This window comes from Podarcis vaucheri (assembly GCF_965113315.1).
Source record: "Podarcis vaucheri genome assembly, chromosome: 10".
Classification (NCBI taxonomy): domain Eukaryota; kingdom Metazoa; phylum Chordata; class Lepidosauria; order Squamata; family Lacertidae; genus Podarcis; species Podarcis vaucheri.
Window position 1 is genome coordinate 76,733,762 of NC_138748.1, and position 14,362 is coordinate 76,748,123.

The window sequence follows — 14,362 nt, forward strand, 5'->3', positions numbered from 1 at the left end:
TACTCTTGTTTTTGACAGGAAGAATGGGTTTGGCTCCTATCCCTTTCTTCCTTAGCCCATTGCTTCATTCATCTAACAACATGAATTCACAAAATAGTAAATAGTACCCCTCCTTATTAACTGAGCTGAAATTTCTTAGAAGATAATTTTCTTTTTTGCCTCCTCCCCAACTCTTTCAAAATTCCACTGGTCAACAGAGAACATGCACACATACACTAGTTTGCTGCTCACAAGCAGGATGGATAATTTTGGAGGCTATTTTTGCTCATGTGCAGAAAAAAATCTTCCACAAGGTGATTGCTCATAGGGGTTATATGAACAGTTACCAAGTGGTGAACACTGGACTGAATCTGGTAAATGAGAGTTTTCCATAGCTGCAAAGTGTTTGTCTGCTGTGTGAAACCTTGCTTCGCCTCTGCTTCACTACTAACACAGGTCATAGCTTGTTTTATATGATAAAGCACAGCAGAGTTATATACTACAGTTATAACTACTGTGGTGCATGAGAGAATATTGCCAAACACAAATTAGTTGGCTTATTTTTTGGGCAGGTTTGGCCTTATTTTTTGATTGTATTCTAATTGGCTGATGTTATAGCTAGCTGTTTTGACTGGGTTTGTGTGTGTGAGAATGTCCTTGGTTTTTCTTCCATAACATGGGTAATTTGTGGTTCTCATGATAGTTTCACAGAATTCTAATGTGCAGCTAGGCCCCTCAAAATTGGTGACTCCTGGACTAGAGGGTCAAACCCACAATGACAGTTCAGATTTACCAATCCTCTTGCATATTTCTGCTAATGGCATTCATAACTGATGTAGGTATATGTCACTCTGTGTTACTTCCACTACAGCTCAGGGATGGTTCATGATCCTTCTATCAACTGTACCATGGTGACCGAGTTTGTCCTGTTGGGGTTCACTAGTCACCTAGGCTTGGCCCGACTGCTGTTTGGACTCTTCCTCCTGATGTATGCAGTGACCTTGGCAGGCAACGGGCTGATTATGACTGTGGTGTGGACTGATCCTCTCCTCCATACACCCATGTACCTCTTCCTGGGCAGCCTTTCATGCTCTGAGACAGCCTACACTTTGGTGGTCATACCACAAATGCTTTGTGACCTGCTGGCTCCCCATAAACCCTTTCCCTTGGCATCGTGTGCTGTTCAGATGTTCTTCTTTGTGGCCTTAGGTGTGGCTGACTGTCTGCTGTTGACAGCCATGGCATGGGACCGCTATGTGGCCATTTGCCACCCACTACACTATGGGACCTTCATGAGTCAACGGATTTGTTGGGGCCTAGTGATGGGGTCTGTCTGTGGTGGTTTCATTCTTTCTTCCTTCCTCACTGGAGTGATTTTCTCTTTGCCATTTTGTGCGCCCAACCATATCCCCCATTTCTTCTGTGACATCCCTCCTGTGCTGAGCAGGATATGTCCTGGCTATGGAACTATTGAAGTTACTGTTACAGCCTTGGTTGCCATGATCCTCATCGTCCCTTTCTCCTTCATCATGCTGTCTTACGGGTGCATCTTGATGGCTTCCCTGAACATGAGCTCATCTCAGTACTGTCACAAGGCCTTCTCCACCTGTGGAGCGCACTTGACAGTGGTCTTTCTTCACTATGGCTGTGCCATCTTCTCATATGCCAGACCTAAAGGCAGCTATATTGAAGGCCAGGACCATATCCTTGCGGTGTCTTACACTGTTCTCATTCCCATGCTCAACCCTCTGATCTACACTCTAAGGAACAATGAAGTGAAGGGAGCACTTAGGAAGATGATGTGTCGGGGTTGCCTTCTTCCTAAGGGATAGATAAAACGTTCTACTGAAAATGGACTCCAGATGGACAGTTCTGCATTTCCCTACCCTGTCTTTTTGTGTTTCAGTTCAGTTCCATTTCTATAATGTACATTGTGAAGTAGTTTCCAAGTGCATTGCTTCGCAGAAATATGTATAATAATTCAGTGTTTCACAGATGGTATTTATAAGAACTAAAGAAAGCCTGGCTGAGACACAGAGCCTGCTCTCCTGTCACAGCCCAACTGGAGAAGAGAAAGATACAACTTGGTTCCAGTGTGAAGAGGCTTCTCTGACGATCCTTGGGGATCCAACCACTATTTTATTCATCTGAAAAATGCATTAACCACTTCATGTTCTTAAAACATATAAAAACAGTATAAAATGCTGTTCTGCTCTTTCACAAAATGAACAGACAAGGCTAGGATCACCCCTCTGGCTGTTCACCTCAGATGCTTTTACAGAAAGGTGAGCAGGAGTGCGTGGTTCCTAATGTGTGGTGAGCATGATGCAGGGATTATATTTCAAGAAAGTTTTGTGTTTTTAATGCATAAACTGAATTTGGATAACTTTAACAAAGTCTGGAGGGAAATGGTTTATTTATTTATCATGATGGCTTGAAAACTTGCTTGAAAGAAATAAGCTGTTACTGTACTGGTGTGGGGTTAAAAGTGTGATTGTGTTTTACTATCTGTTTTTGATAGTTTCTAATGCCTTTGTGAACTGGTCTGATATTTTTCCACAGGAAGCTGCTATCCTGTTGTTTGATAGAGTGTTGGACGATTACCTGGGAGACCAGGGTTCGAACCAGTGGCGTAGTGTGGGTTGTCAGCACCCGGGGCAAGGCAAGTAATTTAGGTAGGGGCAGAGAGCTGCGAGTGCGAGCGCCCCCCCAGATGTTGCGCCCGGTGCGGCCGGCCCCCCTGCACCCCCACGCTACGCCACTGGTTCGAACCCCCTTCAGCCATGAAGCTCACTGGGTGAGCTCAGGCCTTTCACCATCTCGTAGTCCAACCATGTACACCACCTTGAGCTCATGGGGTGTGGGGAGGTGGCATATAAATAAAACAAATAAAAAATACAAATAAAAAGCTTGTCTTAGTGGTGTTCTTGACAACTATCATCATGCATTGCCTGGGTCTGGGGCTTGGTTATGTGCTTCCAGGGTGCAAAGCCCTGTGGCCCAGCAAGAAGACGGCAGGAAGATGAGGGCTGAGGAGAGGACTTTTGGAACAAATACTTGCCAAACACTTCCTGTTAAGTTGTGGATGAACATATCAGACGACACAGAGATTCTTCCAAAGCAGCTCTTTATTTGTAAGCTGGAACAGAACTGACTGAGGAGCTCAGTCAGCCTGCTTATATAGAGCTCCAGAACAATGTAACTTTTGCCATTTTCTAAAACTATCCAATCACTGAACGTCACTTTCGACCCATCATTTGCATAACTATCTGCAGTATCCCCCTGCTGGCCCAGGGTGAGAACTTCAGTACATAACACCCCTCCCCACTGAGATAAGGCGTTAGTTACAATCGTAATGGTTTCCTTATATACAGCACTACACGTAATGGTTCAATTAGGCACAAAAGCATATCGGTTACTGTCAGAGCTGCCCGAGGTCCCAGCTCACAAAGGACCAACGCCAGTTCGTTGTTATATACAAAAGTCTTTATTGAAGTTCAGTTTCGCTTTTACATCCGCAGCGCGCAGCTCTACGTCTGAAACTCTAGACCGCCGAAGCTCCATCTGAATCTCCTCCCTCCAGACACCAGTTTAAGACTCTGGCCTTGCTCCACCTCTTCCTCTGCTCTTTCCTCCTCTGGCTCCGCCTGTCAGCTGGGGTCTCGCCCTTCCTAGACTCTTCTGACGCTGAGTCCCCTGAGTCTTCCCCCTGCCTCCGGCAGGCTTTAGGACCTGGTTCCCAATCCGGGTTTTCTGCTGTCCCACGCGCCTGTACATTCAAACTTGGCGCGCGCGCCCAGCCGGCAACCTTCCTCCTGACCGTTACACTGCTCCTGTCACTGCTTTCCCCTTCGGGGCGGCTAGCTGGACCTGACCTCCCCTCCGTTCCCCCACTCTCCGACAGAGGTGTGGTCAGCCCTGACTCATCTTCGCTCCCTGCTGGAGGAGACGCTGGCCCTGACACATGGGACTCTTCCCCCCCACTACGCTCTGGTGGGGAAGCTGGTCCTGATTTCCCGCTGCTGCTTTGGGAGTCCCCGCTGGCCCCTTGTTTCTGGTGTGTCTCCCCTGGGACCCCCCCTTGCCCTGACCATCGGCGCCTCCTTCTGGGAATCTTCCGATACGCTGGAGAAGCTCATGGAATCTCTCGGGTCACTGTCATACTCCCCTACGCTGCCCTCAGATTCTTCCCCTTCGCTCTCCATTTCCTCTCTCCCCTGTGCCTCTGTCCCTGAGACCCTGACAGTTACATTTTACATACTTAGACCAACAGTGATACATGTCCAACAACATAGTCCTTTAAATAAGTTGGGCGCTTGGAAACTCTGTCAGACCGCCGGGGACTGGTAGCCAAGTCCGGGGGCCACCCAATTCTTGCTATGCTGAGGCTGTGGTGCGCCCCTTGCTGGCGTTGAAACCAAGTCCCCTGGATCCGCTGCTGTGGGTGGAGCCTCCGCAAGTGGAGTGGTCTGGGCCTGTGGTAAGTCTGGCATACCCTCTGAAGAGGCTTGGTTCGGCTCCACTCTGGCAGTTTGCGAGGGAGGTGTAGGTGGAGCCTCGCCATCTGTAAGTGTCTCTTCCGGAGCCATGAGCGCAGTTGGGGGCACCGTGGTAGTGTCCAAGTCCCCATCCCTGCGCCTAAGCTGGTCTATGTGCCGGCGACACAAGCGTCCGTCTTCAAATGCCACCTGGTACGAGCGAGGTCCAGTGACTCCCACTACTGTGGCTGGCACCCAAGGAATGTCCCCCACAAAGTTCCGGGCAAAGACCTGGTTTCCTGGAACAAATGACAGTGGCGCATTGGCACAACCAGGGGTTTGGCCACAGCAAAGTCCGGGTGCAGCCGGTCGAGTGGGGACCTGAGGAGGCGGCCCATAAGCAGTTTGGCAGGACGCCGCCCTGTGGCCGCATGAGGGGTGATGTGTTGCACAAACAAGTATTCGGCGACCTGCTTGTGCCAATCTCCCCGGTCCAGGCGCGCCAGTGCCTCTTTTGCCAAGCGCACCATTCTCTCTGCTTGCCCGTTGCTGGATGGATGAAATGGTGCCGTTAGGGCATGGCGGATGCCCAGTCCCAAAAGATACCGCTCAAAAGTGCCTGACGTGAACTGCGGTCCATTGTCGGAGACAAGGACATCAGGACACCCATGCGTCGCAAAGAGGCCTCGCAGCGCCCGGATGACGGTCTCGGTAGGGGTGGAGGACACCAGGGCCACCTCCAGCCATTTGGAATAGGCGTCCAGCACTACCATAAAGGTCCGGCCGTGAAAGGGGCCGGCCAGATCGATGTGCACCCTCAACCAGGGTGTCTTTGGCGTCTCCCAGGTGTGTCCCTTAGCTGCCGGTGGCGCAGGCCTCGATTCTTGGCACGCTTGACAGGCGGAAACCCAGGAAGTGATGGCATCGTCCATGTTAGGCCACCAGACATAACACCGAGCCAACGCCTTCATTTTGACGATTCCCGGGTGGCCAACGTGCAGAGCCTCCAGGACACGTTGACGGAGTCTTTGGGGTCTCCCCACAGCAGACAGCCACGATGAGCTGAGAGTTCATGTTGTCTGGTTGCGAACGGTTGGAACTCCGATGCAAAAGGCCCTTGTGGCCACCCCCTCCACACCCAGTTGAGCACACGGCTGATGGTGCGATCCTGGGCAGATGCGGAGGCCACCGTGGCAGCCGATACAGGCGCTGCCGGAAGATCCTCAATCAGGAGGAGCGATGAAGCAGGAGCCGGGTCTCCCACAAACGCTGGAAGAGGGCAACGGCTGAGGGCGTCGGCATGGCCCATTGATTTCCCCGGGCGATGGACGAGCCGGTAGTGGTAGGCAGCCAGGAAAACAGTCCATCGCAGCATGCGCAGTGAGAGGACCGGTGGAGTTGGACGATCACCGGCGAGGAGGCCCAGGAGCGGCTTGTGGCCAGTGATGAGGTCAAAAGTCCTGCCGTAGAGGTATTCATGGAACCTCTTCACTCCAGCCACAAGTGCCAGTGCCTCCTTCTCAAGCTGACTGTAACTCTGTTCAGTCAGAGATAGCGTCCTGGAAAAGTAGGCGAGCGGTGCTTCTCTTCCGTCTGGAAAACGGTGACTAAGGACAGTGCCGATGCCAAAAGGTGAGGCGTCACAGGCAAGGACCGGCGACCTGGCTTCACTGTACTATACCAGCACACTGTCCGATGAAAGGAGAGCCTTGACCACGTTGAAGGCCGCCGTCTCCCGATGACCCCAGGACCAAGGTGTCTTTGTGCTGAGGAGTCGGTGAAGAGGCTCAGCCACCGTGGCTTTGTGGGGCAGGAACATGTTATAAAAGTTCAGCAGCCCCAGGAACGCCTGCAACTCCGTCTTGTTCTTTGGGATGGGGGCCTGCTGGATAGCACGGATCTTGGATGTGGTCGGGTGAAAGCCGGAGGCGTCGATAAGATAGCCCAGGAGCTCTACCTGTGAAACAGCGATCTGGCACTTCTGCCTCTTTACCTTGAGCCCGGCCTCCTGGAACCTGGTCAGCACGGTATGGAGGCGCTCAAACAGCTGCTGGTGTGAGTCTGTGGACACCAAGACATCATCAAAATATGGTACCATGCCCGGAAGCCCTTGCAGGAGACGCTCCATAAGGCTTTGGAAGATGCCAGGAGCCACACTCACCCCGAACTGCAACCGGCGGCAACGGAATGCCCCTCGGTGGGTGACGATTGTCTGGGCTTCAGCAGTGGCATCACCGATGGGCAGTTGTTGATAGGCTTGGGCAAGTCCAGCTTAGCGAAGACCTTACCCTCACCCAGGGAATGCAGCAGGTGTTGGACAACAGGAACCGGATAAGCGTGCTGCTGAAGTGCCTTGTTGATCGTGCACTTGTAGTCAGCGCAGATTCTCACCGACCCGTCTAGCTTGACAGGCGTGACGATGGGGGTTTCCCACTTGGCGTGGTCAACCGGCTCCAAAACTCCTTGGGCAAACAGCTTGTCCAGTTGTTCGTCCACCTTAGCCTTGAGAGCAAAGGGAACCCGGCGTGGCTTTAGCTTGATGGGGGCGACTTGTGGATCAAGTCTAAAGGAGATGGGCATACCTGTATATTGCCCCAAAGTGCCGTCAAAAACCTCGGCAAAGTCTTTGACCAGACCCTCAGTCTCTGCGTTAGAGATGCAGTTGATGGCGGTGACTTCCAGGCCGAGGGCATCAAACCATTCTAGCCCTAGGAGGCTTGGCCGCTGACCTTCGACCACCACCAGTCGGAGCAGGCCCGAAAAATCCTTGAAGGCAATCTGGAACCGGCTAACGCCTACCACAGGAATGTCATTTCCCTGGTAGTCTCTCAGGTGCACGTGGTGAGAGTCGAGTTGCCTTTTAGACACTCTGGGTACCAGTCTTTTGATGGTGCTCCAAGACACGATGGACAGGGCAGACCCGGTGTCAATCTCCATGTCACATGGAGCTCCTTCGATGAGCACCGTGATGTTCAGCTTGCGTCACGTAGGCGAGTCGGTTTGGCCAATGGTGGTTCCAGACGGGCAGCGGCAGTTGGTGAGAGTGAAACAGCTTTCCTTGGCAGACTGGAGTGAAGACTTGGACTTGCGAGTTGGTGAAGGGGGGTGTCAGACAGGGCTGATCAGCAGATTTTAGTGATGTGGCCCCTTCTGGAACACGTCCGACAGATGGCATCTCTGAATTGACACTTGGCACGGGAATGGTTGCCTCTGCAGCAGGCACATTCCGGTTGGCCCTTGGACTTCTGTTGGAACTTTCTGCGCTCCCGCTTTGTCTGGTGCACCTCATCGTCTTCACTGGAGGATGCCTCATCACTGCTGGCCTCTTCATGATGCACTGGAACTGGCTTCCTAGCAAGACGCGGGCTGCTGGCCTTGTGGATCTCCTGGGCGGAGCGTTCAGCAGCTTCCGAGGCCACAGCCTCCTCAATGGCTTTCTGCAGCGTGAGGTCAGGCTTGGCAAGGAGACGTCATTGCAGATGGATGTCCCGGACCCCGGAGACGATTTGATCCATCAGGGCATCGTCTAAGTTTGCACTTGGGCAAAAAAAATGAGAGGTACAAATACAAGATGGGGGACACCTGGCTTGAGAGCAGTACATGTGAAAAGGATCTAGGAGTCTTGGTTGACCACAAACTTGACATGAGCCAACAGTGTGACGCAGCAGCTAAAAAAGCCAATGCAATTCTGGGCTGCATCAATAGGAGTATAGCATCTAGATCAAGGGAAGTAATAGTGCCACTGTATTCTGCTCTGGTCAGACCACACCTGGAGTACTGTGTCCAGTTCTGGGCACCACAATTCAAGAAGGACACTGACAAACTGGAACGTGTCCAGAGGAGGGCAACCAAAATGGTCAAAGGCCTGGAAACGATGCCTTATGAGGAACGGCTAAGGGAGCTGGGCATGTTTAGCCTGGAGAAGAGGAGGTTAAGGGGCGATATGATAGCCATGTTCAAATATATAAAAGGATGTCACATAGAGGAGGGAGAAAGGTTGTTTTCTGCTGCTCCGGAGAAGCGGACACAGAGCAATGGATCCAAACTACAAGAAAGAAGATTCCACCTAAACATTAGGAAGAACTTCCTGACAGTAAGAGCTGTTCAACAGTGGAATTTGCTGCCAAGGAGTGTGGTGGAGTCTCCTACTTTGGAGGTCTTTAAGCAGAGGCTTGACAACCATATGTCAGGAGTGCTCTGATGGTGTTTCCTGCTTGGCAGGGGGTTGGACTCCATGGCCCTTGTGGTCTCTTCCAACTCTATGATTCTATGATTCTATGATTCTAAGTCTTGGAACTCACAGTGCATTGCAGCCTGTCGCAGGGCAGTGGTGTAGTTGTTGATTGACTCCCCCTCTGCCTGGTTCTGGTGGTAAAACGCATGGCGGGCAGCAATCTTGGATGGCTTTGGCGTGTAGTGGTTGCGGAGCTTCTCTTGGATCGTGTCCCATGGTGTTGCCTGGACTGTTTCAGGCGCAACCAATGCTCAGGCCGTCTCAAACACCTCAGGCCCACAGAGGCTGAGGAATAGGCCCCGCTTCCGTTCCTTTGATACTGCTGTCAGCTCGTTGGCTTGGAGGTAGCAGTCGAACCGAGCGAGGTAGGAGTGCCATGATTCAGAGGCTGGTGCAAACGGTGGTAGAGGCACAAGTGAAGCCATGATTCCGATGCCGGTGTGAAGGGCGATGGATGGAACACAGTGCTCTAGCCAGAACAGTCAGCTCTGAATTGGTTCTGTTCAGTGATTTCACTCAGTGATTCAGCTCAGTGATTCAGCTCAGTTCAGAGGATGGCCGCATCTGGCTGTGCTCTGATGTCCATCGATCCCATCCTCGTCGCGAGTGTTAAGTTATGGGCGAACATATCAGACGGCACAGTGATTCTTCCAAAGCAGCTCTTTATTTGTAAGCTGGAACAGAACTGACTGAGGAGCTCAGTCAGCGTGCTTATATAGAGCTCCAGAACAATGTAACTGTTGCCATTTTCTAAAACTATCCAATCACTGAACGTCACTTTCGATTCTTCATTTGCATAACTATCTACAGTATCCCCCTGCTGGCCCAGGGTGAGAACTTCAGTACATAACACTTCCCACTACCTCCTCTGCCTAGTTTCGTGAGGCGTTAGTGGTTGATACCATCTGCTCCATGAAATCCACAAGGCTCAAGATAGAGTGAGACGCTAGAGGGAACCATAATTAAGATTAAAATGTTTTAAAACGGCCTTCCTCAGCCTGCTGCTCTCCGGCTATTTTGGACTACAACTCCCATCAGCCCCAGCCAGTATGGGTGAGTGCTGGAGGGAGATGTAGTCCAGCCCCAACTGGGAATTGACATCATGTAGGTGAAAAATCTTTTGGAATGTTTCCAAAGTCCCTCTGTTCTACGATATAAGCCACTTGGAACACTTTTTGTTGAAAAGTAATTATATGAATATTCTAAACAAATAAATAGGTTATGTGTCAGGGGTTCAGGGGCAGAGGCACATGGGAGGCAGGAGAGGGAGGACGATTGGGCAGAGTCCGAGGACAGCGAGGAGGAGGAGGAGGACTGTGGCCCAAGGGACTCCATGAGCTTTTCCAGCGAATCAGGGGATTCCCAGGAGGGGGCGCCTGTAGCCAGGGGGAGAGGAGCCCCAGGGGGGACTCATCAGGGGGAAAGAGCCAACAGGGAATCCCGAAGCAGCAGCTGGAGATCAAAGCCGGCTTCCCCTCCAGAGCGTAGCGAAGGGGGGGGGGGAGTTCCAGTGTGTCAGGAGAAGCAGCTCCGTTGGCTGGAAGGGAGGAGAGGTCAAAACAAGCCACTCTCCCGGAAGGGGAGGGGAGCAGTGAGAGGAGTGATGTTACCATCAGGAGAAGGGTTGGAAACTGGGCGCGCGCGCCAAGTTCAAATGTGCAAGCGCGCGGGGAAACGGAGAGCCCGGGGGAGGAGCCAGGTCCCAAAGCCCGCAGGAGGGAGGGAGAGCCGTCGGGAGATTCAGCGTCAGAGGAATCCAGGAGGGGCGGAACTCCAGCGGGCAGAAAGACCCTGCGGAAAAGGAAAGACAGGAGGAGGTGGAGCAAAGCAAGCATCTTAAGCTGGTGTAGGGGGGGGGGACCGACTCAGAAGGGACTTCTACGGTCTAAGGCTAACAGACGTACGGCTGCGCGCCGCTACTGTGGAACAACTAATGGACTTCAATAAAGACCTTTGTATATAAAGAGAAACTGGCGTTGGTCCTTTGTGAGCTGGGACCTGAGGCAGCCGTGACATTACGGTTCTAATGTTTAATCATATATAAATACATGACAGTGCAGGGAAAAAAGTAAAATAGCCATAGAACATGCAGGGTAATTTTTTTAGATGGCATGTTGGACTTAGTCTTAAACTACACTGTAAGTGGAGCAGCATGATTGGGCTTTTAAAATTTTAATTGCTACATGTTCCTTACAGACTCTTAAATGTCAGGTCTCTGCTCAGAGGGGCTCATAATGTATACTTGAATACAATGGGGACAACAGAAGAAGGTGAGAAGGGCAAGTGGGAAGAATATGGGTGGTATTCAACTGTTACTCAGAGTAGACCCACTGAAATTAATGGACCTAACTTAGTCATGTTAAGTCACTTCTCTTTGCTGTTTGCTTTTGTGATTTAAGACTTCTGGGAAATTCTTTTTAATATTAACCAAATACCAACAAAGATGAATTGAAGATGTAACAGTTGGCATGTACAGATGAGCAGAGGAACTCACACAAAGGATGTGCAGATCAAGGTGAGATCTTAGGGTACAAAAGCAACTTTGCTGGAAGGTGTATTTTATGGGTAAATGGACATAGGTCAGTGACTCTAAAATAATAATTATTGTGATTTATATCCCCCCTTTTCTCTGACAGGGACTCAAGATGGCTTTACAGATAAAATAGAAGGAACTAAAAGAATAGTGGGGAAGCAATCATTAAAAGCAATTAAACATTAATAGAATTAAAACTATAGATATATGTGATCTCTTAAAAGTTACAAGTAATTCTAATAAAAAACTTTGACTTTAGGGTTATAACTAGAGTTAGGGAAATCAGATTGTGTTTATGGCTGTTTGTAAGGTAACATGGTTGCCTGAGAGCCCCTTTTGGAGGGCAAGGCCAGAGGATTCCTCCCCGGAGGTGGCAAGGGCCAAAGGAGATCCCTCTCTGGATCTCCAGCCAGATGCTCTTAAATGCCTGACAAGCATCCGGTGCCATCCAGTGCGTTAGTGTCAGACTCTGCATAAAGAATAGCCCAGAATTTGACAGGTGGTACTAAGCTGTACTCTCTTTCACAGAATCATGCTGACGACAAGAAACAGAATGAACTGCTTAGTTGACTCATGCCTAGGAATTGTCTGGGCATGTGAGGGGCAATCGCTGGGCTTGACTCAAATCTCCCCAAGATAACAATGGTCTTTCATGATTTTCCAGTACAGTGGTACCTCAGGTTACATACGCTTCAGGTTACATATGCCTCAGGTTACAGACTCCGCTAACCCAGAAATAGTGCTTCAGGTTAAGAACTTTGCTTCAGGATGAGGACAGAAATCGTGCTCCAGCGGCGTGGCGGCAGCAGGAGGCCCCATTAGCTAATGTGGTGCTTTAGGTTAAGAACAGTTTCAGGTTAAGAATGGACCTCTGGAACGAATTAAGTACCTGAGGTACCACTGTACAGTATTTTGGTCTCAAGTTACTCAAGGGCTTTAAATGTCAACAACAAAATGACACTTTGCTTTTATTTTTATATGAATTCATATTGACTTTTTCTTTCCTGGTTATATCTTATGTAAACAGCTTAAAGATTTCTTTTTACATATATGAACTGTTATAATTTTTATAAATATGCCCAATTTCAATGTTATGAGGTGCCATTTTTTGTGTTCTGCTCTATTACTGCTTTGTTGTATGCTGCTTTCAATGCCACATGGACAAAAATATGTCTTTAAAAATCCATTCAAATAAATAAATAACCCATTCTAAGTTTGCTCTTAATTGCCTGTCTAGGATATATTCTCAGAGGTATGAAGTCTGTACAGATAACTTTTGAAATCTCTCAGGGATATAAAGACTCATGATAATGAGTTTTCAAGTTTTAATTATAAAAATTGTTATTTTCTAGTCACACACAGAGATTGGATTTTATTCTGTTCAGATGGAGGCCTTGACCTGATGGTTCCTCAGGCCATGAAGACAAGAATTAACCACTTGTGATCAGAAACTTGGTTGAGAAGACTGATTCAGCTTTCCATTGTTGCCATTTGAATCAGCAGAGATATTCTGGTCCCCCCCCAAAAAAAAAATTGTTAACACAGCCTAATTAAGTCAGATGATATAAGAAGCGTTTTTGGTTTTTCATGGTTTTATCAAACATTTGCTGTTTCTTAGACTGGTGTCATAACCAGAAAGGTGTTTTATTTATTCTTTAATTTAATCAAAACATTTGAAATCCCCTCGCGATGTTAGTGGATTAGATCTTCTTATGTTCTTTTAGAAGTGTTCCTAAAGCTGCAATTATAGGCACATTTACTTGGGAGGAAGCCGTATGGAGGTTAATGGAACTTAATTTTAAGGAAATGTGTATGAGATTAGGCTGCACAAGGCTATTTGATTCAGATCCATCAGGCAACCTATTTTCCCTTTCGACAAATGTTATCCAACAGGACACCCCATAAGGTAAATATTTCAAGTTTCTTTTGTATGTATTTTACATTTTTTTGTCAAAAATTTAAACTGTAATATAGCAAGCTGGCTTTAGTAATTGATTCTTTTAGGAGAACACCCAGAATTTTTTTTCCATTAGAGATGTTCACCACCCTATTAATACCACACAATATCATACTATAGTCACATCCACAGCATACATTTAAAGTACCTGGCTATACCCCCCAAATTTGCACTTTCTGAATCAATATGAGAACTGAAACGCAGCCATCTTCCAGAACTTGCACTTATCTAAATTTTATGGTGCATTTCTCTAAGCAAGCAATGTTCACAAAAATGCATATATTAGGAGACAAAGTATGTAAAAAGAATATGGAACTGATAATAACATACAAAAATGCATTATATATAGGGAAGGTGCTTGCACAAATGTGAACGTCAGTCAAAACTGCATATAAAATTTATTTTTTAGGAGAAATTCAAACTAAAATGCTGAAGAATTTTCATGAGGATTGTTAAAATAATAATAATGCAAATTGTAGCAGACATGTGGAGAACTGACTTTAAGATGGGGAAAATGAGAACCTGAGAGAACCAAACATGACAATTTCTTCCATCTGTATTTGGATGTGACCCCTATGACTGTAAGAATTTTTGTGGCAGCAAATAAAACTTAGAGAATGGTATGTCCACTGCTACATGTGGAGTACAACATAAAACAGGACAATTAACAAGAACACGTTAGTCAAATATCATGCTTGTTACATCTGATGGTACCAACATGTTTGGAGAGAAAGCAATGAATGCTGCTCTAGGAGAAGGGTAATATAAAACAGCAAAGGAGTGGGAATCCTCCTTCAGATGTTAAGTTCTTAGCACTTAACTCCTTTCTGGGTCACTTCAATTTGCAAGGAGCACTGGAAGTATGTTGGCACAGTTTACTTACAGTGGTGGCACAAATGCATGGCCCTCCTGCATATGGTTGGACATCAGCCCTAGCCAGGATGGTCGGGGATGATGGGAGTTGTAGTCCAGCAACATCTGGAGAGTCACTTCCCTAGAACATTTAAATACACTGTATATATGATATTTGCATAGGGGGTGGATTTGTACCACCATTGTATGTAGCAAGATTGGGGTTTCATAGCTCTGCTCCAGGGACACATTTTCCACACAGAGTGTAATTTTCTTCACATAGAAAATGTGTATATTAGGAAGAATTAGAGCCAAGATGCTAATGAAAT

General features: G+C 48.2%; 1 protein-coding gene across 1 annotated transcript; it reads left to right on the forward strand.

Moving 5' to 3' along the window:
- Positions 1–887: 887 nt before the first annotated feature.
- LOC309541813 (olfactory receptor 10R2-like) lies at positions 888–1,811 on the forward strand (the record flags this gene model as incomplete). The annotated part of the gene is made up of 1 exon (XM_082239954.1): positions 888–1,811. One exon carries the CDS (start codon positions 888–890, stop codon positions 1,809–1,811), a length of 924 nt encoding a protein of 307 aa, XP_082096080.1.
- Between the last annotated feature and the right edge of the window lie 12,551 nt (positions 1,812–14,362).